Source organism: Gobius niger (assembly GCF_951799975.1).
Source record: "Gobius niger genome assembly, chromosome: 11".
NCBI classification, from domain to species: Eukaryota; Metazoa; Chordata; class Actinopteri; order Gobiiformes; family Gobiidae; genus Gobius; species Gobius niger.
In genome coordinates, this window is record NC_136862.1 from 12,784,445 (window position 1) to 12,809,274 (window position 24,830).

At 41.2% G+C, this 24,830-nt stretch overlaps 4 protein-coding genes across 4 annotated transcripts in view; all 4 read left to right on the forward strand.

The window, feature by feature from the left end:
- The first annotated feature begins 2,944 nt into the window (after nucleotides 1–2,944).
- dhx33 (DEAH (Asp-Glu-Ala-His) box polypeptide 33) lies at nucleotides 2,945–7,673 on the forward strand. Its single transcript, XM_079565838.1, has 12 exons — nucleotides 2,945–3,335; nucleotides 3,631–3,791; nucleotides 4,176–4,403; nucleotides 4,501–4,671; nucleotides 4,750–4,935; nucleotides 5,068–5,179; nucleotides 5,261–5,420; nucleotides 5,561–5,649; nucleotides 5,743–5,870; nucleotides 5,957–6,160; nucleotides 6,245–6,331; nucleotides 6,404–7,673. The coding sequence occupies exons 1-12, from the start codon at nucleotides 3,122–3,124 to the stop codon at nucleotides 6,710–6,712; spliced, it is 2,049 nt and encodes a 682-aa protein (XP_079421964.1). The 5' UTR covers nucleotides 2,945–3,121; the 3' UTR covers nucleotides 6,713–7,673.
- Nucleotides 7,674–8,195: 522 nt separating this feature from the next.
- On the forward strand, nucleotides 8,196–10,793 carry c1qbp (complement component 1, q subcomponent binding protein). The gene is made up of 6 exons (XM_079565851.1): nucleotides 8,196–8,587; nucleotides 9,475–9,625; nucleotides 9,696–9,786; nucleotides 9,891–9,986; nucleotides 10,071–10,196; nucleotides 10,286–10,793. The coding sequence occupies exons 1-6, from the start codon at nucleotides 8,332–8,334 to the stop codon at nucleotides 10,433–10,435; spliced, it is 870 nt and encodes a 289-aa protein (XP_079421977.1). The 5' UTR covers nucleotides 8,196–8,331; the 3' UTR covers nucleotides 10,436–10,793.
- A 1,022-nt stretch (nucleotides 10,794–11,815) lies between these two features.
- mlxipl (MLX interacting protein like) lies at nucleotides 11,816–23,107 on the forward strand (the record flags this gene model as incomplete). The annotated part of the gene is made up of 17 exons (XM_079565836.1): nucleotides 11,816–12,135; nucleotides 14,014–14,120; nucleotides 14,769–14,851; nucleotides 14,920–15,009; nucleotides 15,086–15,127; nucleotides 16,818–16,992; nucleotides 17,169–17,249; nucleotides 18,573–18,724; nucleotides 18,789–19,392; nucleotides 20,049–20,119; nucleotides 20,211–20,436; nucleotides 20,517–20,608; nucleotides 20,670–20,792; nucleotides 21,819–21,946; nucleotides 22,028–22,151; nucleotides 22,661–22,790; nucleotides 22,865–23,107. The coding sequence occupies 17 exons, from the start codon at nucleotides 11,816–11,818 to the stop codon at nucleotides 23,026–23,028; spliced, it is 2,712 nt and encodes a 903-aa protein (XP_079421962.1). The 3' UTR covers nucleotides 23,029–23,107.
- Nucleotides 23,108–24,314: 1,207 nt separating this feature from the next.
- Nucleotides 24,315–24,830, forward strand: part of srrm3 (serine/arginine repetitive matrix 3) — a 110,509-nt gene continuing 109,993 nt past the window's right edge. The window contains exon 1 of the mRNA XM_079565840.1: nucleotides 24,315–24,501. The gene's annotated coding sequence lies outside the window, so the exon portion shown is untranslated. The remainder of the gene's footprint in view (nucleotides 24,502–24,830) is intronic.

Genomic DNA, 24,830 nt, shown 5'->3' on the forward strand with positions numbered 1-24,830 from the left:
TCACTCGTGGAGGACTTCCAGATCCCCTCCCACTCCCAAAACCCCTCCCTTTTCTGAGAGCAAGGTCTGTCTCCCATGAAGAATGCTTTCACAGTCCTGCCTTGTCACAATATATGGTCACAATTTCGCTGCATTGTTTAAAATTAGGCCATAAGATGACTTTGTACTAAACTTCCCACCTCCTCTTCCTCTTCTTATCGTTTTTGGGTTGACACACTCTTCCTGTGTGGCAAGTACAGATAGACTCAACTCAAGCCCTGACATAAACAAACTCTCGGTACGCGCGCCTCTCTTCTCGTGTCACCGTTTTGGAGACGTTAAGCCTTCTTATATTTTATCACATTTTTTGGGGGGGCTCACAGGCGAACGGTGCACCGGCTTTCCAGCACCCCTTGCACTTACCTTCTTTGCATTCTTAATCTGCGCCTTCTCAAAGACGCAAGGAGCACAATTGATATCAAAGTGCAATAAAGAATAAAGTAAACACATGTAAAATGCAGGTGTCTGTATACTGATAAGGAAAGGGCTTCCTAAAGACAACTACAGAGTCTGTGGCGATTATATGGCATCGTATAATCATATTTTAATATCTAAATCGGGTTAAAACATATGAACAGGCTGATACTGTGCTTTTGAAGGGACCAGTATTGTGCCAGTGCTTAGTGGATTGTACGGATTTCACAGGATTGGAGGCTTTTGTGTGGATTTTTAAAAGCTGTCAAATTTACAACATCAAATGCAACAGGAAATGAGCTATTGCAACCTTGGACAGAGGTCTTCCTTAATCTCTGCAAGATAGAATACTTATGTGATATAATTTACCTGTTATTTCAAAAAGAATACACAACAAATGAGACAAATGGGCAAAAATAATGAGTGTTGCAGGTCAGCACTGAGACAGAGACAGACTTAATTGCGCCTGCTAGAGGTCCGCACGTTAAGAATAGACCTCCAAGAGGGGTGAATGTCCAGGAGAATCATCTGTACCATAAGTGAATTAAACCTTAATTAATTGAGCTTAAAAAGGCAGTAGTGGACAGGCTACAATTCTATAATGAAATGAAATGGTTGACTGGCAGGTTCCTCTAAAACAAATTTGTTCTACAAGTCAAAGCATTTGCATAAATTACATAATCTTTTAGATTGTTGTGCAATGAGGAACAATCCTATTACATGTTAGTGCAAGTCTTCTGATACAGGATGAGGTCATTGTGGTGTCAGGGGATCATGAGTGGGTGACTCTTGCTCTGCCTGGGCATGTGTATTGGCATACTTGAACTTGCACTATTACCACACAACTAAATATATAAATGAAAAAGAGAAGGAGTAGGCTAATTTTGTGCTGAACACACTTCAAAATGGTATTGTTTTCACTGCATAAACTTTATACGCTATATTAAATTGCAATATTTACCCTACATTGCAGTTAAATGGAAGACACACACAGGGCATCATTTGTAGAAAACAAAGCTGCTCCAGGAGATTATTGATTGACTGATTGTTTCTTTTTTGTTCGGCACCTCTACTTCGTCAGATCAGTAGGGTGTAGTGGAAACATCATCCATATCAACCTCGATTTGATGCTCTCCAATGTAGAGTTGCAAATAGAGGCAGGAGATGCTGGATGTCTGACGCAGGAGAAGTTTATTTACCATCAGTACGGGACCCAGAGAGATAAAGTCTCAACATATCGTGGTGGTATTGGTCATTCAAGTCAAACTATGCTTCCACAGCAAGAGGGTTTAAATAGTCCCAGAGGTGGTGCAGAGACAAGTTGGCAGAGGCACATTGATGAGTGCGTGGCAGACGGCTTCTTCTATAAGGCTTTTGTTATGCTAGCAAAACAGATAAGTGTTTGTCAGGGGTAAATAGCACCCTAAGATGACGCCAGGCAGAGATGGTGTTATTAATAAGGAATGCCAACAATGGGCAGTACGAGAGGTGTCCTTGGTGGCTTTGCACGCAAGCTAAAAAATGATCATAGTGGTAGATTTCTGGTGCATATGGGCTCCAATATTTGACTTCTAGGACCACACATTTGCAATATCAGACATTGCAAATTTGCATCCAACCACAAAGTTAGAGCATACTTTCTAAGTGACCACAAGGAAAAGGAAAAGCCAAATGTAGAAGGTAGGGCAAGCTTGCTTGGTGAAGGGCCGATTTTCTTCATTGTAAAAAAGACCAAGGGCCGAACCTGCCAATTATGGCCCAAAGTAAAGCACCACTTTCTACTAATGCCAGTGTTGTACATAATGTATGACCTGATTGGGTGTTCTGTCTGGAAGTTTTAAAGTTACTGACTGTACTTTAACTCTAAAAATGTTAAAGTACAATTTAATTTGTGTAATAATATTTCTCAAAATCATCTTGAGGGCCAGAGGTTCTATGCTGGAAAGCCGGATTAGGCCCCTGGGCCTGACATTGCCCTTGATGTAGAGGCATTACATGTTTTAGTTTAGTTTTATTCTTAGTCTTTTGACAAATAATTTATTTGATTTTAGTCGAGATTTAGTCAAAAAATCCTCTTCAATTTTAGTCTAGTTTTAGACTAGTCTAAAATTGCATGTAAATTTAGTCGACTTTGTATTTATAATATTTATTGTAATCATGATTAATCAAGATCCTCTGCTTCATGGAGCTTCTCCCACATGAACAAAGCAGCACAGAGCTTTTCCTTTGGCAGAGAATTTAAATGATCTGAGGCTGTCATTGAAAGTTTTGGATGATTTTAGTCTCTTCTTTTCATTTTCATTTCGTCTTATTTTAGTCGATGAAAATATCTGGAAATTTTAGCCATAGTTTTAGTCTCATGGAAAACTTTGAATTTAGTTTTACTCCATTTTTTGTCAGCCAAAATATTACTTATTACGCTCCTGACAGTCCAGACCGAGGGATTATAGACGTAAATCATGCAATGACGTCAAACAACTGCGACATCGTTTTACCACGTGGGATGTTTTTTTTTTTTTTTCCCGTCTCCGGAGCAAAACAACAACCCAGGGAGACTGGCGTGTCAGCCACAGGGGGACATGAGAGAACTTTTAATGGTGTTATCCAGCATAAAAGTCCAAGGAGCAGCCGCTAAGGTCTGACTCTTGCATCTACGCTTTTTTAGACCATGCCCCACGATCCCGATCCTCCTCCGGCTAAAAAATTCAAGCCGGGGTCCGTTCTTTTAAGCCTCAATTATAAGAAGAAACCTGGCATGCTGCTGCCGAGAAAAGGAAATGCATCCACGCCTATAGAAGTTCAGCGAAAACAGCTGCCTATTTACCAGGCTAAACCCCAGCTGCTAAACCAGCTCCGACAGCTCAACAACGCTATTTTGATTGGTAAGTTGCTATTCGTGCTGTCAGGCTAAATGCTAAACATGTGCTAATCGCAGCTGCACTCCACTTAAGTGACTGTTAGTGGATTTAAGTTTGAATGTAAATTTGAGCATATTTTCCTTGATCTTGTAATTGCAGTATATAAATAGTCCATGCCCTCATTATGATGCAGTGTAGACAGATCACTTCAGGTCAAACCCATGACAGCCTGCAGTGTTCAGTAATAAGTTTTGTAGTTTTGCCCAAGGTCCTAGTTGTGTTATGCTTGACTGTTGTGTGTGTTTTACTTTTTCCACAGGTGAGACAGGTTCTGGCAAAACTACTCAGATTCCCCAGTATTTATATGAAGCTGGCATTGGGCGACAGGGCATCATTGCCATCACTCAGCCTCGTAGGGTTGCTGCCATATCACTGGCAGGAAGAGTGGCGGATGAGAAGAGGACCCAACTAGGCAAACTGGTAATACGATTGTTGTTGAGATGTTAAGATGTTTTTTCCTTGCAGGTTGAGTTGCTTGTTTTTCCATACTGAGATATGTTCTTACCTGAGCATGGATGAGTTGATTACATACCTGTCTGGTCTTTGTCTGTGCCTGTGGAAGAGCGTGGTAGCTTCCAACTTCATAGAAATACATTGGGAGAGGCCAAATGACTGAGGGCACGCACAAAGACCAGACAGGTACACATCAACTCGTCTAAGCTCAGGTAAGAACATATCTCAGTGTGGAAAAACGGTGGCCTTTTCCTTTAAACCTGTTATTACATCATACTGCAGACCAGGTGAATTTCTTTATAATGTGATTTATACATTCCCTTTTGATTTTATCTTCTGTCATTCTTGTAGGTGGGTTACACTGTTCGCTTTGAGGATATTACATCTTCTGAGACAAAGTTAAGGTTCATGACCGATGGCATGCTACTTCGTGAAGCTATTGGAGACCCCTTACTCCTGCGCTACTCGGTCGTGATTTTGGACGAGGCTCATGAGCGCACAGTTCACACTGATGTGCTGTTTGGTGTTGTCAAGACTGCTCAGCGACGCCGTAAAGACTTGAACAAGATCCCGTTGAAGGTAAAAATGGTGACTCTCTTCCTCTAACGGGATTATGTTGTGGTTTCTTTAATAATTTCCAAATATGAAGACAGGGTCTTGTTTCTGTGTATCCCAGGTTCTAGTGATGTCAGCTACGATGGATGTGGATTTATTTTCTGAGTATTTTAACAAGTCTCCGGTGCTGTACTTGGAGGGGAGGCAACATCCCATTCAAATCTATTACACCAAGCAGCCTCAGTCTGACTATTTACAGGCTGCACTTGTCACCATCTTTCAGATACATCAGGTAGTGCTTCTGTTGAAATCCAGTGAGCTACTTTAGATTTTGTGTTATGACAGATAAAGCAGTCTTATGCATTTTCAGGAAGCACCGTTGTCGCAAGATATTTTGGTGTTCATGACTGGCCAAGAAGAGATTGAGGCCCTTGCACGAACGTGTAGAGACATTGCAAAGCACCTTCCTGACGGCTGTGGTCCTATGGTTGTTATTCCTCTTTACGCATCACTGCCCCCAGTGCAGCAGCTCAGAGTTTTCCAGCCTGCTCCCAAGGTAAAGGCACATTCAACCTGACATGACCCACTGAGACGAAAAGTCTAAGCTCATTGAAAAGAATGTTAAAGGCTTTTATTTTAGATAACTTAGAGAATATGTAAAATAAACACAATTTGTGCTGTATTTTAGGGGAGTAGAAAGGTTATTCTCTCAACCAATATTGCTGAGACTTCAGTTACGATCTCTGGGATCAAATTTGTTGTTGACACAGGCATGGTTAAGGCCAAACGCTTCAATCCTGGTAAGTTTAATTTTTATCATATCAAACACTGAATGAAATAATTTTCAGACCGGTATTATACATTTTTTCTTGTGTCTGTAGATAGTGGTTTGGAAGTGTTGGCTGTTCAGCGGGTCTCGAAGGCTCAGGCGTGGCAGCGGGCTGGACGAGCTGGTAGAGAGGATTCTGGCTCCTGCTATCGTCTTTACACGGAGGATGAATTTGACAACCTCATCCCCATGACGGTGCCTGAGATACAAAGGTGTAACAATGCGTTTGTTATGTTTAAAACTCTGTAGAAAACTACAGTGCTACACCAGATGGGGAATATTCAGCCATTGTTATGTAGATGTTTTTAGGTCGCTGTGATTGAACATCGTTCTCCTCCTGTGTGTGCTGCAGGTGTAACTTGGCTGGAGTAATGCTACAGCTTATGGCTTTGGGGATTCCAGATGTGACAAATTTCGATTTCATGTCCAAACCCTCTCCAGGTAAAACGCAGGTTGCAATGGTATTAATATGTCTGCAAACCTGGCCTAAATGACTAATCTGTGTGTGTGTGTGTGTGTGTGGTTTCCCTTTAGAGGCTGTTCGTTCTGCAATGGAGCATTTAGAGCTGCTGGGAGCTGTACAGAAGAAAGATGGAGCAGTTGTTCTCACTGCTCTGGGGAAGAAAATGGCCAGCTTTCCTCTAGAGCCAAGATACGCAAAGGTGACTCCTGTTCAGTAAAGGTCTTTACCATTTCCTTACAGTCTGATCTTTAATTGAACCCTTCTATCTTGTCTCTGCTCTTTCAGACCATTCTAATCTCTCCAGAGTTTTCCTGTTCAGAGGAGGTCATTAGCATTGTGTCTTTACTGTCAGTGGATACTGTATTATACAATCCTCCTGCTCGGCGGGATGACGTCCAGGCAGCGCGAAAGAAGTTCACCTCCAGTGAAGGAGACCACATGACTTTACTCCAGATTTACAGGGCCTTCAAGAAAGTCAGTGGCAATAAGGTGAGTGAAATGGAAACGCACACAAACAATGAATAAAGGGATAATAAATGGTCCAAGTTGTGACAGACACATTTGTTGTTGTAGGACTGGTGTCGTGAGAACTTTGTCAACAGCAGAAACATGAGTCTAGTAAAAGAAGTTCAATCACAACTTAAAGAAATATGTCTTAAGGTAAACAAAACATTTTGCTTTTTTTGCTTTTTTTCCATTAATATATATAACTTTATTGCTTTTTTTTTTTAGTTGAATTTGAAACTGGAGTCTTGTGGGGCCAACACAGAAAACGTTCGCCGCTGTCTTGCACACGGCATGTTTGTCAACGCTGCGGAGTTACAGCCAGATGGGACCTATTTAGCACTGGATACCCATCAGCCTGTAGCTATCCATCCATCCTCGGTCCTTTTCCAGGCAAAGCCAGCCTATGTGGTCTTCAATGAGCTGCTGCACACATCACGCTGCTACATGAGGGACCTGTGTTTGGTGGATGCTGACTGGCTTTTGGATGCAGCACCAGAGTACTTCGGACGCAAACTACATCTCACTAAAAGTTAACTAAAAATGACTTAAAGACTCTATAGACGAGAAATGTAATCTGGGAAAACACATTCATCAAAGTGCAGGTCTATTGTTTGTACCTAATTGGTCATAAGAAATAAAAAAAATCCAAGTGGATGGCATTTATAATGTTTTACTGCAGCAGACTCCACAACTTTCCACATGTGCTGTAACTTATCTTCACAACTTTGTCTGGGGTCGTCATGTGATGTACCATTACTACACTTTACAGACCTGCTTTTTACCGTTTCTTCATTCCTTCCACCTTTCTTAGAACTTAGCCAAAATGTTATTGTATTTACATTATTTGTCTACCTATCAATGCAATTCTCTCCACATGCACGTCTAAAGAAGCCGCATGTGTTTTTCCGCAGATAGTGGTCTCTGCTGTTGTACATACTGTACATTGCACAGATTATTTGCTCTGCACGGACAAAGCACTGGTGTATTCTTATGGATGCAATGCATGACGATTGTAGTTCATGATCTGATTTCTCAGGTCTTTCACTCTTTAAGGAATGTACTCAGGATTGTAAATTATGAGGCATCACAGCATTTCTATTTTTCAAAATGCCAAAAATCAAGTAATTGTGGAGATTTTGTAGTGTATAGTTTAAGAGAAGCTGTTTAGAAGTTTGAGACGGTATGTAAATGCTCTGACAAACATTTTAAAATGTGCATGGACTGTGACCCATGCATGATCTTTATTGAATTATTCTTAATATAATTTTCAGGCACAAGTTGTTGCAGTTTTTTGTTTTTTTTACTTTTTTGACTACGTTTTAGGATTTGGTCCAGGTACTATGCAGAATAAAGTATCCAGTAATAGAAAATTGTATCATAAGTTTTCTCGTATAAAAAGAAATCTCAAAGTTATGGCGAAAAAATGCGATTTTGTTGTTGCTGCTGAATAGTACAACATTTTGTAAGAGGTTTAATGAGGCCATTGAAAAAAACAAATAAAAACTTGGGGTCAAAAATCTGTTTGTTTATTATGATTATTTAATGATTAATATGTTCTTTGTTGATTTAAGTGACACTTTAAACAAGAGGTGTCCAAAAATTTTAATCAAGGACCATATTTTGAAGTTTGTACAGAATTGAGGCCAGAAACCTGTGAAACATTCAAATGGATACATTATTTAAGATAAGTTTTAACTGTCTCACACCTTTATTTTTTGGGCACCACCATTGACAGTATATTTTTCAAAACATACTGTCAATGTGCACCACTGTAAAACGATTGAAAAATATGAATTACTTTTTTCCCCTTATAAACAACTTTATCCATATGACCACAGGGGGCGCTCGTGATTGTGTAATGTATCATAATCTGCTCGGTCAATTGTACATATTTTTTTCTTTCTTCTTTTGCCCGAAGTATTAGAACTATAAATGTTCATAAGCATTTATCCAGGCAATACACATATTTTGTTTAATTTGTGTTTAATGCGTCAGTAAAGCGTTTCCGGAGCGGAGGTCATAGTAGCGGGAGGTCAATGTGCCCTCTCCACACGTGTGTAGCGGTGTAATCCCCCAGAAGCACCAGAACAGGCGAGAAGATTGCAGATTCTTCCTGACATTTATTTTTATAGGTAGCTATATTTTGTGAAGTCATGTTGAAATCAGTCGTCCGTGCCGTGGGCTCTGCCGTCCGCCTCTCCGGTGCCACCGCTTCCTCCTCGCTACGAGCTGCGCCTCTCAGCTGTCCCGTCTTGAGTGCCCATAACTCGGCAACAGCTCGCCCCTTCACCCGGTCCCTGTGGATGCTCAGTAACAGCGGAGCCTCTTCTGGTTACAGACCCAAACTGTTCGCCTCGAAAGCCCTGAGTCCCTCTATTTCATGCGGGTGCGGTGGACTGCACACAGAAGGTAACTGAGACTTTTAGGATCAGACTTGTGTAGCTTAGCCTTAGCTCAGCAGTAAAGGGGGTAGAAGTCCTGTCATGTTGCGTGATCAGGATTCAACGTGTGTGAGGACGTACGTACGGGAACGTTATTTGGTTATCCATCATTTTAAAGTTTTACATCAGAAAAGAAGCCTTCAGGAGTTGGTTTTTGCATCAGTTCACCTTGAGACGCATGCTCGGATGTTCATCTTCCCTGTCTATCTAATTCCACAGTTACCATGGAGATCCGCCATCTTTGCAGCTGTTGGCATACATTTCCATTGAATACCATTAGCTAAAAACAGTACAAAAAGTGGGGAAAATAGCCGTGGAACAGCTCCGTTAGCTGCTGAGTTACTGCTGGTGAATACATCTAACACAGTGTGGTGTCCATGTGTTTTAATGTGAACAGTAACTCCAGTATTTTAACTTTTTAAAAATCTCCATTAGTTTACAATTGCTGCTAATCCCATAATGCTTAGCAATATGACATCACATTCCCGAACTCTATTGGTTATCCATCATTTTAAACTTCTACATGGCAAAAGAAGCCTTCACGATTGTGCATCTTCATCCTCCCTGTCTATCTCCATCCATCTATCGACTTACTAAACACATAAAAGTCATTGAAAAGTGTGTAGGAACCCTGTCAATGTGTCCTGTTTGTTTATGCATTAAGACAAGAACAAATATTGGGGGGAAATTGACAGTTAACATTATGGCAATTGCATAGAGTGACTTTACTCTATGTTTCGAATCTCCTATAATAGAAATGAATCAAATAAAGATCCCTTCAAAAAATGGACCATACATGTTTGCACTGCAGCCCAGTAGCATATTTAATTTGTTTTTCTTTTTTTTTGTATTCAGGTGATAAAGCCTTTGGTGATTTCCTTTCCGATGAAATCAAAGAAGAGAGGAAGATTCAAAAGAACAAAGTGCTTCCAAAGATGTCTGGAGGATGGGAGCTTGAGATGAACGGCACAGAGGCAAAGCTGGTCCGATTTGTTTCTGGGGACAAGTAAGACGCGTTCACTGAAAACTCTAAACACATTCACACATGTTGCTGAAATACATTGTGTCTTTTCCAGAGTTACGGTCACATTCAATATCAATAACAGCGTCCCTCCTAATTTTGCGGAAGAAATGGAACAAGGGCAGCAGAAACCAGCTGAAGATGAGGTACTAAAACGTGTATTTATTCATTATTTCCAAATCAAACATTAGTTAGTCAAATATAGACTTAATGCCAAGGATTACAAATGTTTTTCTCATTTTGTTTTTAGCCAGAAATCGTTTCAACACCAAACTTTGTTGTTGAAGTTATGAAACAGGGTGCCAAGCATTCACTCGTGTTTGACTGCAATTTCCCAGAGGATGAGGTAAAATATTAATTGTGGAGCGCATTTTGTCTTCAATAGTTTGTTTTGCTCAGACTGAAAGGTGTATATTTTTTATTTCTACAGATTAGTCACGGTGACGGAGAAGAGGAGAGTGATATTTTTGCCATTCGCGAGGTCAGTTTTCAGCCTGAAGGGGACGAGGACTGGAAGGAAACCAGTTACACTCTGAACACAGACGCTCTGGACTGGGTATGGCTGAGATTTTCTGCTCCTATTTGCTTTTGGTTTGTTGTTTTTATATTATGTCTTTTTCATAAGTACACTATTATGTTTCTTAGGCTCTTTATGACCACCTAATGGACTTCCTCGCTGACCGTGGAATTGACAACACATTTGCTGATGAGCTGATGGAGCTGAGCACTGCCATTGAGCATCAAGAATACATCAAGTTTCTCGATGACCTACAGAAGTTTGTTAAATGTAATTAATGTGTATTTAATATGAAGTCAGTTTATTTTTCTCCAGTTTGCATAGTCCAGGTCCTTGGTTACACTGCAAAAAGGTGGGGTTGCATAACTTATTACACAGACTGATCTCTAAAAGACTCTTCGGTTCAGGTGACAGTGGGCCACCTTCAGCTGACTCAGTACTTCATGTTCACCATGTTGAAATATAATTTCTGTTAGCGCAGATGTGAATGTTACTGTGATAATGGTTAAATTCTACTAATAAGATAAAGTGTCATGTCACTTAAGCAATGTCTTACACTATCCAAGATGTGATATTGATTATCACTAATTTCCTCCCAAAGATCAGACTGTGTGAATAACAATCGTACATTGTACAATAAAACTGTAATCTTTTGTATGTGTGTTTGTCATTCGCAGCCAAGTCAAATGTAGATTCTCTTATAGTGCTTTATGCAACTTATGTGGCAAAAAAGTAGATATTTGTGTGTCTTTGACCTTGTAGGGACCCACAGGCTGTATGAGTGGTTAGTATGGCACCTTTACTTTCGATTATGGTGGTTTCTACAACGCTCCAGGGTCAATTATTTTGTAGGTTTTCTGGTGAGAGGGTCCGTCAGCAGTGCAAACCTTCCCAACAATTGATCCTGGAGTATCCTAGAAACCACTGTGATGGAAAGTAAAGGCAGCTTGGTCACTGCAAGGTCAAATACACACAAATATCAACTTTTTTTTTTTTTTTTTTTACACGTAAGAAGTCACACATAATGCTCTGAATTAGTTGGCTTATATTAATAATAATGCATTTTCTATATAACACTATGCACGCAAATCTCAAAAGTGCTACAGTATGAATAAAAAGCGAAACGTGGTGGAGCTGACCAGTGCAGGACACCATGCTCTGAAACTGGGACAAGGAGCACTGAAGGCAGTACGGTTTCCCCTACCTCCAAAGAGATGCTTGTCAGGTTTGTCCACAGTGGCGACTCAGGACTAACACCTGAAAGGACTCGTACAAGTACTTATGTACACTTCCATCTATGGAGTACAGAAGATGACTTAAGAAAAATAATTAATGGCAGCAACATTAAAAAGTCGACAGGCAGTAAAGCAGTGTCATTTATAGACTTTCCTTAACCTTATGAACATTTCCTCTAAAAACAGTCGATGCTTGACTTCCTATTAATTATTACCACCCCCGCTGCTTTCCTAAGGACTTTAGCTCCCTGGGAAGTTGACAGAGGTCTGACAGTCTGCTCTTTCACAACGCCCCCATCTGCAGAGCTGCACTTTCCTATTAGGGCTTTCTCATTCTCTGGTGGTGCCCTTTTAATCTAAAGACATAACAGCTTATAAATTAATTTAAAACAGTCTCCCGGGTTTTGAAAGCAAAAAGAGACAATGGCGAGTAAGGGGAAAGTTGTGTCCCTTGACTCCTCGGACTCGGAGCAGGAGCAGGAGCGGGGAGCCGCGCGGGGAGTGTGCAGCAGCGGGCCCTCCGCCGCGTGCTGGCCCCGCTCTCAGGTCATCCACAGCGGACACTTCATGGTCTCCTCGCCGCACACGGACTCGGCGGTGAGCAGGAGCGCGGCGAGGTACGACTTTGACACGGTGAAGGGAATGTGGTGCCAGACGTATCACTACGGACCGCTCAGCACCGCCAGGCTCAACATAGACCCCACTCTCACCCGGCTTTTCGAGTGCATGTCCCTGGCCTACAGGTGAGTTCTGTGGTGCAGACTTTATGACATATAAGGAAGAGTTATAATAACCCCAAAACAAGGGGATTGCGCTTTTACTCTGTTCACCCTGGCCTCAAATGACATTGATTTGAGAAAAAGACTTGTCTGTGTCTTGCTCAACAAACTCAACTGGACTTTGATTCTTGTTTGCTGCTGGAGGTTGTGGTGTAAAAATATTCTGGGGAAAAATGAACAATTGTTGATTTCGTCAAACCTGCAGTGCAACATTCCCTGGCATTGGGGAGAGTGTGGGGTAAGAGGAGCCACTTCTTGCTTTGGTGGTTGTTGGGTAAAAAACAGCGTAAAATTGTACTACATACATTTTGGGATGTTTTCTAGTTATTTGCATCCTCAATAATCGTCTGGAAAATATGGTTTTAAAGATGTTGGTCTTGAAAAAAAGTTGTGTTGTGGCCTGGAGGTAAATGGAATCATCAAATTTATCATCAAGGGGAATCATCAAGTGTTTCCCATTAGCAAAACCCCCCCAAATAATTTAATGTAATATTTGATTTTAATTTGCTTGTCTCTATTAGACCCAGAACCAGCAATACACAAGGCAAAAATAATTGAACATTAAAATGTTCTGTTTGTCTGTTAGTTTGTTATTCATTGTTTCTTATGGAGCAGAGGATTAGTTTGCCCCAAAGCCAGAGTCATTTTACACCATTTATTCTTCTTTGAAAACACCAAGATAGTTGCGTTTATTAAGAAGAAATCTACCCATTAATCTGCTTTTATACCTAACAAAATGATCAACCACCATCAGAAAAAAATAAATGGACCTACGTGTATTTGTTTTTTTATGACATTTGTGATAGTTTTTGTGATCAGGCCAAAATTTCACTTGGAGTTGTGAAAAAAAAAAAAACTTTTTCAGTGTGGTCATTAAAGTAAGCCTAAGGTAAGTTCAAATCATGTAAAGCTCAAATCTATAATCTTACATAAAAATGTAATAGGTGGTTCAATTTACCCATTGGCTCAACTTACCCCACTCTCCCCTGTAGCCTAGGATTTCCATTGGCTAAAATGCACAGACCTGCCTTTCATCAGGAGATTTTGAATGAAATAATTAAGTGAATCTCGAGACTTGTGAATTTCCTTATCTCAGGGCTCAAAATGCAGACAAATTGCTATTGATGTTTTTTCAGATTGAGAACACCTCATACCAGATGTTGTATGGAGCAAGAGTTGTCTCCTGGTTTGTAAAAACACACTTAAGTCGGACTTAGTAGATCAAGACAATGTAAGTGACATGCCTAAATATCTGACTATCTAGCCTGAAAGCGATCCAGACAGCTGCTGATGAATACACAGCATCACTGTTTTGTTTAAAAGTCTAACTATGGCCATCAAACAGATGTTGAGTGGTTAATTAAGGCTTTCAAACCACAATTCAACATCTCTTAATTGTGATTAGATTTGTAGAATTTTAAAAATGCCCAGGAGCTCGACTACTGTAACAAAGTGTTAAAAGGTGTCAGGTGTGTCCCTAGCCTACTGCATGATTTCTTGTCATATTAACAGGACTGATGTTAGTTAAGTGGACCTCCTGTTTCTCTCTAAATGGACCATGTGGGCTGTTTGAAAGCCGGGAACGTGCACTAATGCTGGCCTGTTAAAAGCGTGTTCAAAAACACCTTCTTGGCTCCATAGCAACTCCCTGATGCATCTCACATTAGGAGGCTTTTCTCACCACTCATCCAGAGTGCACAGAGATCGTGAGTTAGCTTTAGTTAAAGATTGAAATGGTGCTTGGTCAGACTGTATTGGGAACTGAAGCTTTTCAGAAGAATTCCAGTTCTGCATTAAAAAAAAAAAAAAGTAAATCTATTGACACACTTTTTTTTTCTTCAGTGGGAAGATAGTGTCTCCAAAGTGGAAGTCTTTTAAGGGTTTGCGCTTACTGTGGAGGGACAAGATTCGACTGAACAATGCCATCTGGAGAGCCTGGTTCATTCAGTGTGAGTCTGTTCACATGTACATACACCTCACCCCATGGAAATAACCGGGTTGCACATCAAATCTGTATGTCTGCAGCAGACACTTTGTTTTTCGCACAAAGGGCTTTGTGTCATAATGCCATAAATCCATACAAAGTACCAGTCTAAAGTTTGGAAATGCTTTATTATGTGTTGTTTTTCCTTTTCATTTCAAGACTATTTACATTGTAGATTCTCACTGAAGGCGTCATTTATGAATGAGCACATATGGAATTACGTTTTAAACGAAAAAAGATTCAATAGATTCTTCAAAACAGCTTTGATTTCTGCTTTTGGACACTTTTGACATTCTCCCCATGGACTTCATGATGCAATCACCAGAAAGGATTTGGACTTCAGGTGACGACCTTATGAAGCTCATTGAGAAAATGTAAGAATAAAAAAATCCATGTGTTCATTCATAGTTAAATGCCTTCAATGAGATTCACACAATGTAATTAGTGTTGAAAAGAAAGAAAAGCTGATACTGTATGTGTTGTATAATATGCATATAACTCAACATAATGATGACACTGTGAGACCCTTTGAGTTTTATCTTACGTAGCTGAATAGTTTAAACCTATGTGTCTTATAGCTGTGTTTCATTAAAATACACATATGTTTCATTAGACGTGGAGAAAAGGAAGAACCCAGTGTGTGGCTTTGTGAGTCCACTGGAGGGATCCGAGGCAGACGCACATCGGAAACCTGAAGTGGGTGAACTTCACTGCAGTGTTTGAAGTATTTTAGCATTATCGATGTCTAACTAAGGCTGAAATAGGCAATCGTCCTGGAGGGCAGCTACTGGAAGCGTCGCATCGAGGTGGTGATAAAGGAGTACCACAAATGGCGCATTTATTACAAGAAGAGGGTAACATTGATAAACATGTATACCAATTGAATATTGCATTGCTTTTTGTTTAATCTGTGCACGCTTTCATTTGCAGCTTCAGAAAAAGAAGGATGATATTCTCTCGATGTTCCAAGAGGTATGACGCACAGATTTCTACACAAAAAAATAAAATAAAATAGGATTCCGCCATGTACTGTATGTCAGTGTTTCAGTCCCTGACCCCACAACATTGTTTGGGTTTGTGTCGCAAACTCAAACATAGCAAGAAAGTCCTATTTTTAGTTCAAGGTTCGACGGCCCCGATGAACCATTCAATACGATAAGCAAAGATCGAAACAGTCTGCGTCATCCTGTAGCATGTGTAAGCAATTCAATACCCTGATTGCAAAGCAGCGACAACACTTGAAATGTCAGGCTGTATATGTTTATTCACGTTGAGCGGATTGAAAACTTAATGCTTTTTAATCAAATATGACCTACTTCCACGGCGCGCTGAGGTGGGGACGCGCTGACAATGAATCTGACGTCACAGTGGCACAAACGCGAGAGGGAGAGAGTTTGGGGAAGCACCTCATTCACGTCGAGGGATAGACTGAACTTTAAATCACTGCCACACTTTTGGTTTTATTTACTTCTTGTGAATTCAGTGCAACGCTGTAGGTTCCCTGATGACATGGCCATCATCATCCTTCTTCTTACTTCTCATTTCTTACTCCTTACTTACTTCTTTTCATATTACCATGAACTGCATTTGCCTATATTGATTGTAAGACGAGACAAAAACATGGGCTCTATCAGGCAAGTTTGCCATCTGATAGTGTTGGCGCCACCCAAAATTTTATCAGATAAGTCAAAGATCACACTCTGTTATCGTGCTCTAAGAGGTACACGGTTTATCTTGGCATAGACACAAAGCCAATATCTTAGTTTCACTCATAAAGCTTCCATAAAAGGATATCATTGTTCAATCTCACAGAGTTCAATATTTCATTTCCCCTGCACTTATATCATTTTGCGCTTATATTGTTCCTATTACTGCAAATTTACCATCGTCTGATATTAAAATGTGTAACCCGAAGAAGGAAAAAGCCCACCAATGCAAAAGGATACAATCGGAAGTGCACAGTTTGATGCTGCATTTATATTTTTACATGGCAACAAGATTTTTTTTCTTCTCCCCACTCGAGCCGGAGGTCTCCCCATTTGCCTGCACGTGACTTTAGACAGCTGGAATTAGGTCAGGGACAAAGGGCCGGAGCCTTTATTGAAATGGTGAGACATCAAAATAAAGAAATGAACAAAGGCAACATAATGACATCCTCTAAGGGCCTAGTGTTTTGGAACAATACCCCCCAAAAGTGCTTTTTCATCACAGACAGGCCTGGCACATAGACATGTTTTATATGCACACAACAATCTTACCTCGCTTTTACTTGCACACAGCGCATATTCTCCCTCAAAGTAGACAATCTGAGAAACAAACAAATTACATGGAGGGATGTCGTGTGTTCAGACGCAATCAAAACAGTTTCCGGCTTGGTCTGGGGCTCCTATAAAATCTGCCTCCGAGTATGTGCAGGAGTCAGGCGGATGAGGGAGAGGGATCAGAGAGGGAAAGACACTGTCAGACTCTGTGAGTGCAACAAACATCTTTAACATGACTGCTTTTTAATCATTAGTTATACATTTTTAGTGTTTTTTATATTTCTTTTTCCTTGGCACGTATGTGGAGCCCTCTAATGGACATCCAGGGCATTGACTGTGTATATGTGCCTTAATAGGAGTTGGTGCTGTAAGTGTGTTGATCACAGGCTGATATGATCCAGGGTCAGATCTGCCAGGGCAAGCTGGAGAAATGGACCCATCCTATGTACCAGGAGCCTGAGGCAGCACCGGCAGAGGCCCACATGTTCGACCTGGACTGTCTCCTGTCTGACATCTCGGATACACTCTTCACCATGACACAGAAGCCCTGCCCCTGGGCCAGTGACCGACACAACAGTGAGTAGAAAACTTTCTCTCTTAGTACAGTGAATATTTATGTCAGGCACGAGATTGAAATACTGACTGTATTACTATTCACGGCTTGCACTTCCATTCTGTAAAAGCTACTCAAGCCTTGTTTGTTTTGCCAAAAGGAAAAAGAATAACAATTTGTAACAATTTTAAATCCCCAGCATACACAAGCAATGCTGATATCATCCAGCCGGGTCTAACCCCTCTGCAACCCAATCTGGATGATTTCATGGATATACCAGGTACTGATGTCATCCTTCTGAATATGTTATGTGGATGTGCTGCGTATTTGTAATATTGTGTATTTCAGAGAAGGTGGTGCTGATGCAAGGCTTAGATTATTGACATTTGGCGGTTAAATTTGGTGCAAAACCTTTGCTAAAATAAATACATGCTGATTATGAATGAGTCAGATACAGATCTACTACAAACACTGTAAAATGTCATATTTGATTCCTCAAAGGTTAAAAGGTTTTTGTCATTGACGGTTCTAAAGTCAGGAACAGGTTGTTGTCAAGTTTCCTGGTCCTTTGTCTGGCCCTTTGTTTCTAAAGTGCAACTGCCCAGCAGCCCAGTGGCTACATGTGACCCTTTTGCGATCTCCAGACAGCCTGCCCCTGCCTGTGTTTGTGTGAGTGTGTGGTCTCGAGTGTGGAGGAGGCCAGCTGTCTGCTTGTCTTTCAGTCTCAGGGTTCAGAGAGCTGCTGAAGGTCTGTCAGGGAGGACAGCCATGGGTTTAATTTATGCACATTTTTAGAGCTTCCCGTATTTGATATGCAAGGACAAGATGTTAATGGTGTGTATGTGGTAAATATTTGCCGATGGATTTACATTGTTCCTGTTGGAGGATGCAGCTGTTTGGGTCAGATGACACTGTGAAGATATCGCAGCTGTATTTGCTGTGTATAGATAATATATGCCCAACGCTGCTGATGGATCTGCTCAGTATTATGTAAAATTATACTTTTTTGAAAACAATGCTTTGATTTGCTTTGGCAGTCAAAACTAGAGTTGTTCATGTTGTATGTCTTGTTAAAATATTTTTTAAGTTACACAGCCACATCCAGCCTGTGGTGGATTTAGTCTTTATCTAGGCACAGGTATTTCTTTGTGTGTTTGTTTTCCATATAATTTTAAAGAGTCATCACATTTTTTTGAGTTTTTGTTTGTTTGTTTTTCATTTGGAATTTGGTCCACAACATTGTCATATCAATGTTGTGGCATAAAAGACACCACCAATAGACACACCTTTGTGACTTGATAATGCCATCCCTTATCAGTAATTATTTGTGTATGGACAGTAACAAAGAGTTTGTTATTTCAATCAGATTTATTGGCAATTCAACTGCACAAATAGATTAATGAAAAGATAAATAAAGCATATTGAATATTAAATATTTCACTCTATTGCAGATAATACATTAAACCTATACGTATATTAATCTATGGGCTCTTATTGTTGTGATGTTATGTGAATCCAAGCTACAGTATTTACTGACCCATTTATCCTGCAAACTTGGTTGTATTAAATGATGGTATTTCTTCCTGTCTGTGTGTTTTCTCAGACATCTTTATGAACTACCGAGGCCAGTCCTCTGAACAGACCAGTTTTACAGACTGTGGCTATTTTGAGAGCTCTTCCAGTGCTGCCTTTGCTCCGGCTGCTTCTCCAGTGGTCACAACTCCTCAGCTTCTTATTGACACTCAACTGCCTCCGGTACTGCTCTGTCTCTATTTACTGCGCCTGAACTATCAGTACTTAAAAACTTTTCCTTTTTCAGCCCAGCCTTTCGTCGGACAGTTTGACACAAGCTTCGTCCTCCAATCCTTGTCCAGAGCAGATCAGGTCAAGCCAGGACTGTAGCGAATACCCTACGTCTAGCATTGTACCTGAAGCAATGCCCTACATGCTGCAGTCCTACCCGGATCCATCTGTTTCAGTGGCACTAACCTCTCCTGTAGCACAGCCCTCCTCTGCAAGTGTCCCCTTCTTGTATCCCGTATCATGCCACAAGTTTGGCTATTATTCACCCAGCAGCATGACCTCCACTGTCATCACCCACACCGGCTCTTCGATGGGGTCTCCAGGCTTGGTGCCCCATACCTACATGCACACGGGGAGCGCGTACACCCAAACCGCCTGCCACTCTCTGGGTTATCCAGCTGGCGTGTCTGACCCGCTCCATGCTGCGCTGCCCTCTGTCACGGCGGCGCACTGCTTCTCTGTGCCCGAGCAGGTGGCGGGTACCGGGGGCAGAGGGAAGCATAAGCAGAAGACCGGGGGAGTCAGTGCTGTGGCTCTGCCTGCTCCCCCTGGATCCCCGTCTACAGCACACACCCCGACGAGCTGCCTGGCCAAACTGCTGTCATCTCGCGCCCCAGAACGTGAGTCAGACTATATCTCTCCATATATTTGAGCAGCCGTCTGACTTTGTGATAATATGCAGACAGTTTTCAAACCTCTTTACATTATTTCTATGTTGTTAAATGGCAAGCTAAGAATGATGACATGCATATTGAGTACAGATTCTACATTGATTACACAACAATAATACTTTAGAAACAAAAAAAGTTCAGAAAAAATAATTACATTCAGACCAGATACAACACCTGCCAAATCCATACCCTTGTTAAAAGGACTATACGGAGTTTAAAAATATTAAAATTATGTATTTTCTTCCCCCTACATGTTCCAGCAATGTCCTGATGTGTAGAATGAGCCCAGCCCTGTTCACCACAACTGCCTCTAAAATCCTGCACTGTCACTCCAAAAGTTGTTAATTATGCCGTCATGCACGAGCTTAATATAGAAGCTGCAGTTACGTGTAAGACCTGAGGTGGCAGTAGTGAGTATAAAATGACCAACTTGCATCAAGCCCCTTCAAATCATTGCAACCTTTAACGTAACAACAAAAGAATAATAGACTGGTACACACATACTGAAGCCACGAGGTTTAATATGGCTTTGGCTAGTTTTGGTGCACTTCATGTTCTTTCAATACATTTTAAAATTGAGGTTCATTCTATTTTATTTGGAAAAGGAAAACCATCCATAGGATTTGATCCAACAGTCTCTACCAAAGGTCAGAGGACGTCACCTACAGCCTCCACAGTGAGTCTTTTATTTTGGGCATTAAGCCATTTTCTTCAGGCCGGTTTTATTAAGTTATGTGTGTTTTGCTTTCGAACGATGTTTGGAGCAGCACGGAGCAGCCTGGTCTGTTGGAATCCCCAGCCTGACCCCCCTCCTCAGTCAGAATGTCTCTGTGGGCCAAAGCTTTGCCCACGCTGGGACATCACGAGGAAATGCAGTGGCCGCCCTCCTCACCCACAGCACCACGCCAACCCACAGCTCCACTCTGCTCATCCCCAAGACGGAGAAGCTGTCCCCTGTGCACATCTACGGAAACGACCAGAGCAGCCTCACTGGTTCAATACATTTCTTGTGGTTATCTAACTCGAGAAAGAGAATGTTTTGTATAATTGTTTTTATGTTACTTCACATGCAGATCAGACATCGCCAACTCCATTAGACAAATTACCAAACCCTGAATCTCCTCAGTCGGCCTTCCCAGGACACGGAAAACTGGATTTTAGTAAGGTATGAGACAGTTTTAACAAATGGGATTCATATGTCCGTTCCTAAAGTGGGCTTCTTGCAGCACACAGACAGCAGAAGAATCACCCACATTTCTGCAGAACAGAAGAGGCGTTTCAACATCCGACTGGGATTTGACACTTTACATAACCTCGTGACCACACTCAGCTCTCAGCCAAGCATAAAGGTACTTTCACAAGACGCGCAGCAGCATCACTCATAGATGTGCGGAGGGATAAAAGCAAAGAGCGTTTCCGAGGAGCAGCCGGTTTCAGCGACATAGCTATATAAATCCCCTAATAATGCGGCCTATGAATAATTTACTTTTGTCTATGCGCAAGGTTTTAAGCTATTTCTGCTTACGCATTGAATGCAGGCACAAATCAGCAAACCCACCATCTTCCACAAACTGCACTGAACTTTCATTAATTGCAGCAGTATGTAAATGATCCTTTTCCACAGTGTATACTTGTCGGGACTATGGAATAAAATGTTCAAATGGATTAAAGTGGAGCTACAAACTGCAACTAGCTGCAGGTTTTTTAAATCTTTTGAATCAAATCAGGTCTAAATGAGTAAACTACTAACTCAAAAACAGGAACTAAACCAGATCTAAACGAGGTCTAAAGGACTAAACCACTAAAACAAGACTAAACTGGCACTAAACCAGTTTATTGTAGAAAGGTAAACAAAATGCTTTTACTTTTAACTCAATTTAAAAATGTAGTGGAGTAGAAAGTACAGATACCTGCTCTAAAATGTAGTGAAGTAAAAGTAAAAAGTATCATCATCATAAAATTTACTTAAAGGGACTATACAGAGTTTAAAAATGTTAAAACTAAGTATTTTCCTCCCCCCACATGTTCCAGCCATGTCCTAATGTGTAGAATGAGCTCAGACCTGTTCACCACAACTGCCTCTAAAATCCTGCACTGTCACTCAAAAAGTTGTTACTTCGGGTCCGAAGTGCCGTCATGCACAAGCTTAATATAGAGATTGCAGGTACGCGTAAGACCTGAGGTGGCAGTAATGAGCATAAAATGACCAACTTGCATCTAGTCTCTTTAAGTTAAGTAAAAGTACCTATGATTTGTACTTTTTACTTAGTTACTTTCCACCACTGTATGTGACTAATTTCTATTGTAATAAAATGTTATACATACAAGCAATATTATAATGATTGACATTTTTTGCTCATGTCCCTCTGGCGCAGATCAGCAAAGCCACCACCCTCCAGAAAACTGCCGAGTACATCAGTAAGATGCAGCAGGAGAGAGTGCAGCTGCACGAAGAGGCTCAGAGGCTACGAGAGGAGATACAGCTGCTCAACTCTGCCATTAAGTCAGGCCCTGACCTTTGCTTAATCATGAGTGACAGACGTCTAGTTTTACACTCCTTAACTTTGTTTTATTGTTTATGCAGCACTTGCCAGCAGCAGCTCCCTGCCACCGGAGTGCCCATCACACGGCAGCGCTTTGATCACATGAGGCAGAAGTTCAGAGAGTATGTGCAGGCACAGACTCTGCAAAACTGGAAGTTCTGGATAGTATCCTTTTCATGAAGTTTTCACTGCAGTTGGAAAACAATGCATAACGCAGCAAAATAATGTTGTTGTTTTTCGGTCATGTTTAATAGCTTCATTTACAGACAACAAAAACAGCTCAAGTAGAGACAGAGGAGCATTTAAATGTCAGTTTTAATATGACATTTTCCATCTTCAGCATCTGTGAGTAATCAAGTAGATGAAATAAATGTGTTGTGTTGCAGGCGCAGGCTGCATTAACATATGCAAATGCAGCCTATAATACTTTTCTGTAATGACCACCTCCCCCCGATCTGCAGGATAAGACGATTAAATCATGGTTCTATTTTTTTGGTCTGCATAGAAATACCCCAAAGCTGACTTCATGAATATTCATCTCTTCCTTATTATATCTTAAGGCTCTCAGCAACTATCAAAGGGTCCGTATAGAAATGCTGGCTTGATCGGCTTTTTTTGTTTGTCTTTCTCCTATTTGCTCTTGTATGTGAGTGTTTTTCTTAACTCAGCATCAGTTCAGCATCATCATCGAGCCTCTCTTTGAGTCCTACAATGGCATGGTTTCCACAGCCAGCGTTGAAGACCTTTGCCGCTCCACTCTGTCGTGGCTGGATCAGCACTGCTCCCTTCCTGCCCTCAGACCCAGTAAGTACAACTTAATTTGAGACGCGTCAGTCAGGAAAATGTCTTTGATCTTTGAATCTTTTTTTTGTTTTTAGTGGTTCTGAGTTCCCTTCGGCTCTTGAGCACCAGCACTGCTATCCTGACAGATCCAAGCCTCCTCCCTGAGCAGGCCACGCTGGCGGTCACGCGAGGCACCCCGATTACTGCTCTGGACCCCTCCTTACAACCCACCACTCGGGAGAATCTGCGCCCCATGTAACACAGGAGACTCGCCATATTTTATTTATCTTTACTTGTTTAAATACAACTCCCCAGATGCTAAAAGGAACTATTTTACTATGACGCTAAATAATTGGAAGACTGAATGTTATGTTTCCAGCCTATGTTTTACTTATTTAGCGTTTATTTTTTATGTTTGAATGTAATTTTTCTCTAAAATTATTAAAGTATTTTTGGTCTTTGGCAATATTGTGTCATTTGCGTTGATATGCTAATTGAGTAGGCTACTTGTAGTTAGACCAGGGATTTCCAACCAGTAGTCTGGGAGCTACAGTAGCTCTCCAGCCTTTCCCAAGTCGCTCTCCAGAGACTTTCTGTATAACTACATAGGCCTACCCTTGATGAGTCACATTTAAGATGCATTTTCTTTTTCTTCTGAATATTTTGAACTGAAGAATTATCAAGTAAATCCACCTAAGTCACATAGCTACACAAGTGTCTTCGCAGCATAAGTAGCTCAAAAGTAAATTTCTGATACATTTGATGGAGCAAATAACGCACAAATACCCAAATTACAGCTTTTGAGCATTTAACCTCTTACCCCCCTCTTAAACCAAGCACAATTTTTGGCTTCACCCAATTCTAAAAGCTTCTCGACTGGAGAGCAACAGTGTAACTCCTTATTTGAAAGCTAAGACTTACAGAAGTCATAGCTTTTGAAGTGCTTTTAGCGCTTTTTTGTTGATTTTTCATAGTTTTTTTGTTGATTTTGCATCAATTTTTTTGCTGATTTTTTAACGCTTTTTTGACACTTATTTGTTGATTTTTTGTCGCTATTGTGTTGATTTTGTGTTGCTTTTGTGTTGACTTTTTGTCGCTTTTTTGTTAATTTTGTCTCACTTTATTGTTGATTTTTTTGTTGCTTTTATGATGATTTTTCTTTCGTTTTTTTGTTGATTTTTTGTCGCTTTTTTGCTGATTTTTCGTTGCTTTTTTGTTGATTTTTGGTCACGCTTTTGTGGCTTATTTGTTGCTTTTTAATGTTTTATTTTCATTGCGTTTTGTCGTGTTTTTGCCGCTTCTGTCGTTTTTGTTGTCACATTGTTTCGTTTTCATCCTCGTTTTCGTCGCTTTTTTTTTTTTACAGCCTTTATGTGCTCGGTTCAGGTGGGGGTTAAGAGGTTAAGACGACAAAGACACGTTTCGGTTTCAGCACGAGGTGTCGCTGTCCCAGTGCTGAACCGCATGTCGCTGATGCCCCTCCGACCCTGCAGGGGGCGCTGTTCTGCCCCCGTGCCGTGAAGGCGCAGCTGAGGCTTTTTGTTCCCAGAGCTCCTCGGTGCGCTGTCCACTTCAGCACCACAAGCCGAGCAGAGGCAGCAGGCTAACAATCCCGAAGACGAACCATCACTCTGCTCAGCATCAGCACCAGCCCCGACCCCGCTCACCAGCACGGAAGAGCCCGAAGAGAAGCCTCGTACGCACGGCTTTTCGACAGACCCGCTCCTCAAAGGTAAGACTTTTGGCACAGCGTAGAATAGTCAAGTTAAAGGTTGTGCATCCACGAACAACAAGCCCCCTCTTCCCTTCCTGGTTCATTAATACAGTATGACTAGATTAAGGCGGTGTTTACGGTGGCCTTTTGTGCTGTTCTTAGCACTTCTCTCTCTGCATCGCTGTGTATCCGAGAGGAAAGAGTAACCGTGTAAAAGAGTGTTTGGAGACCACGTTTTACTGGGATGCCTCGCTTTGCAGATGGTGCTGCTGTATAAGTCGAGCCCAGTGAAGCTAACGTTACACTGTGGCCAGCTGGTGTTTCTTTCAGTGCCCTGTCCTCGCTGA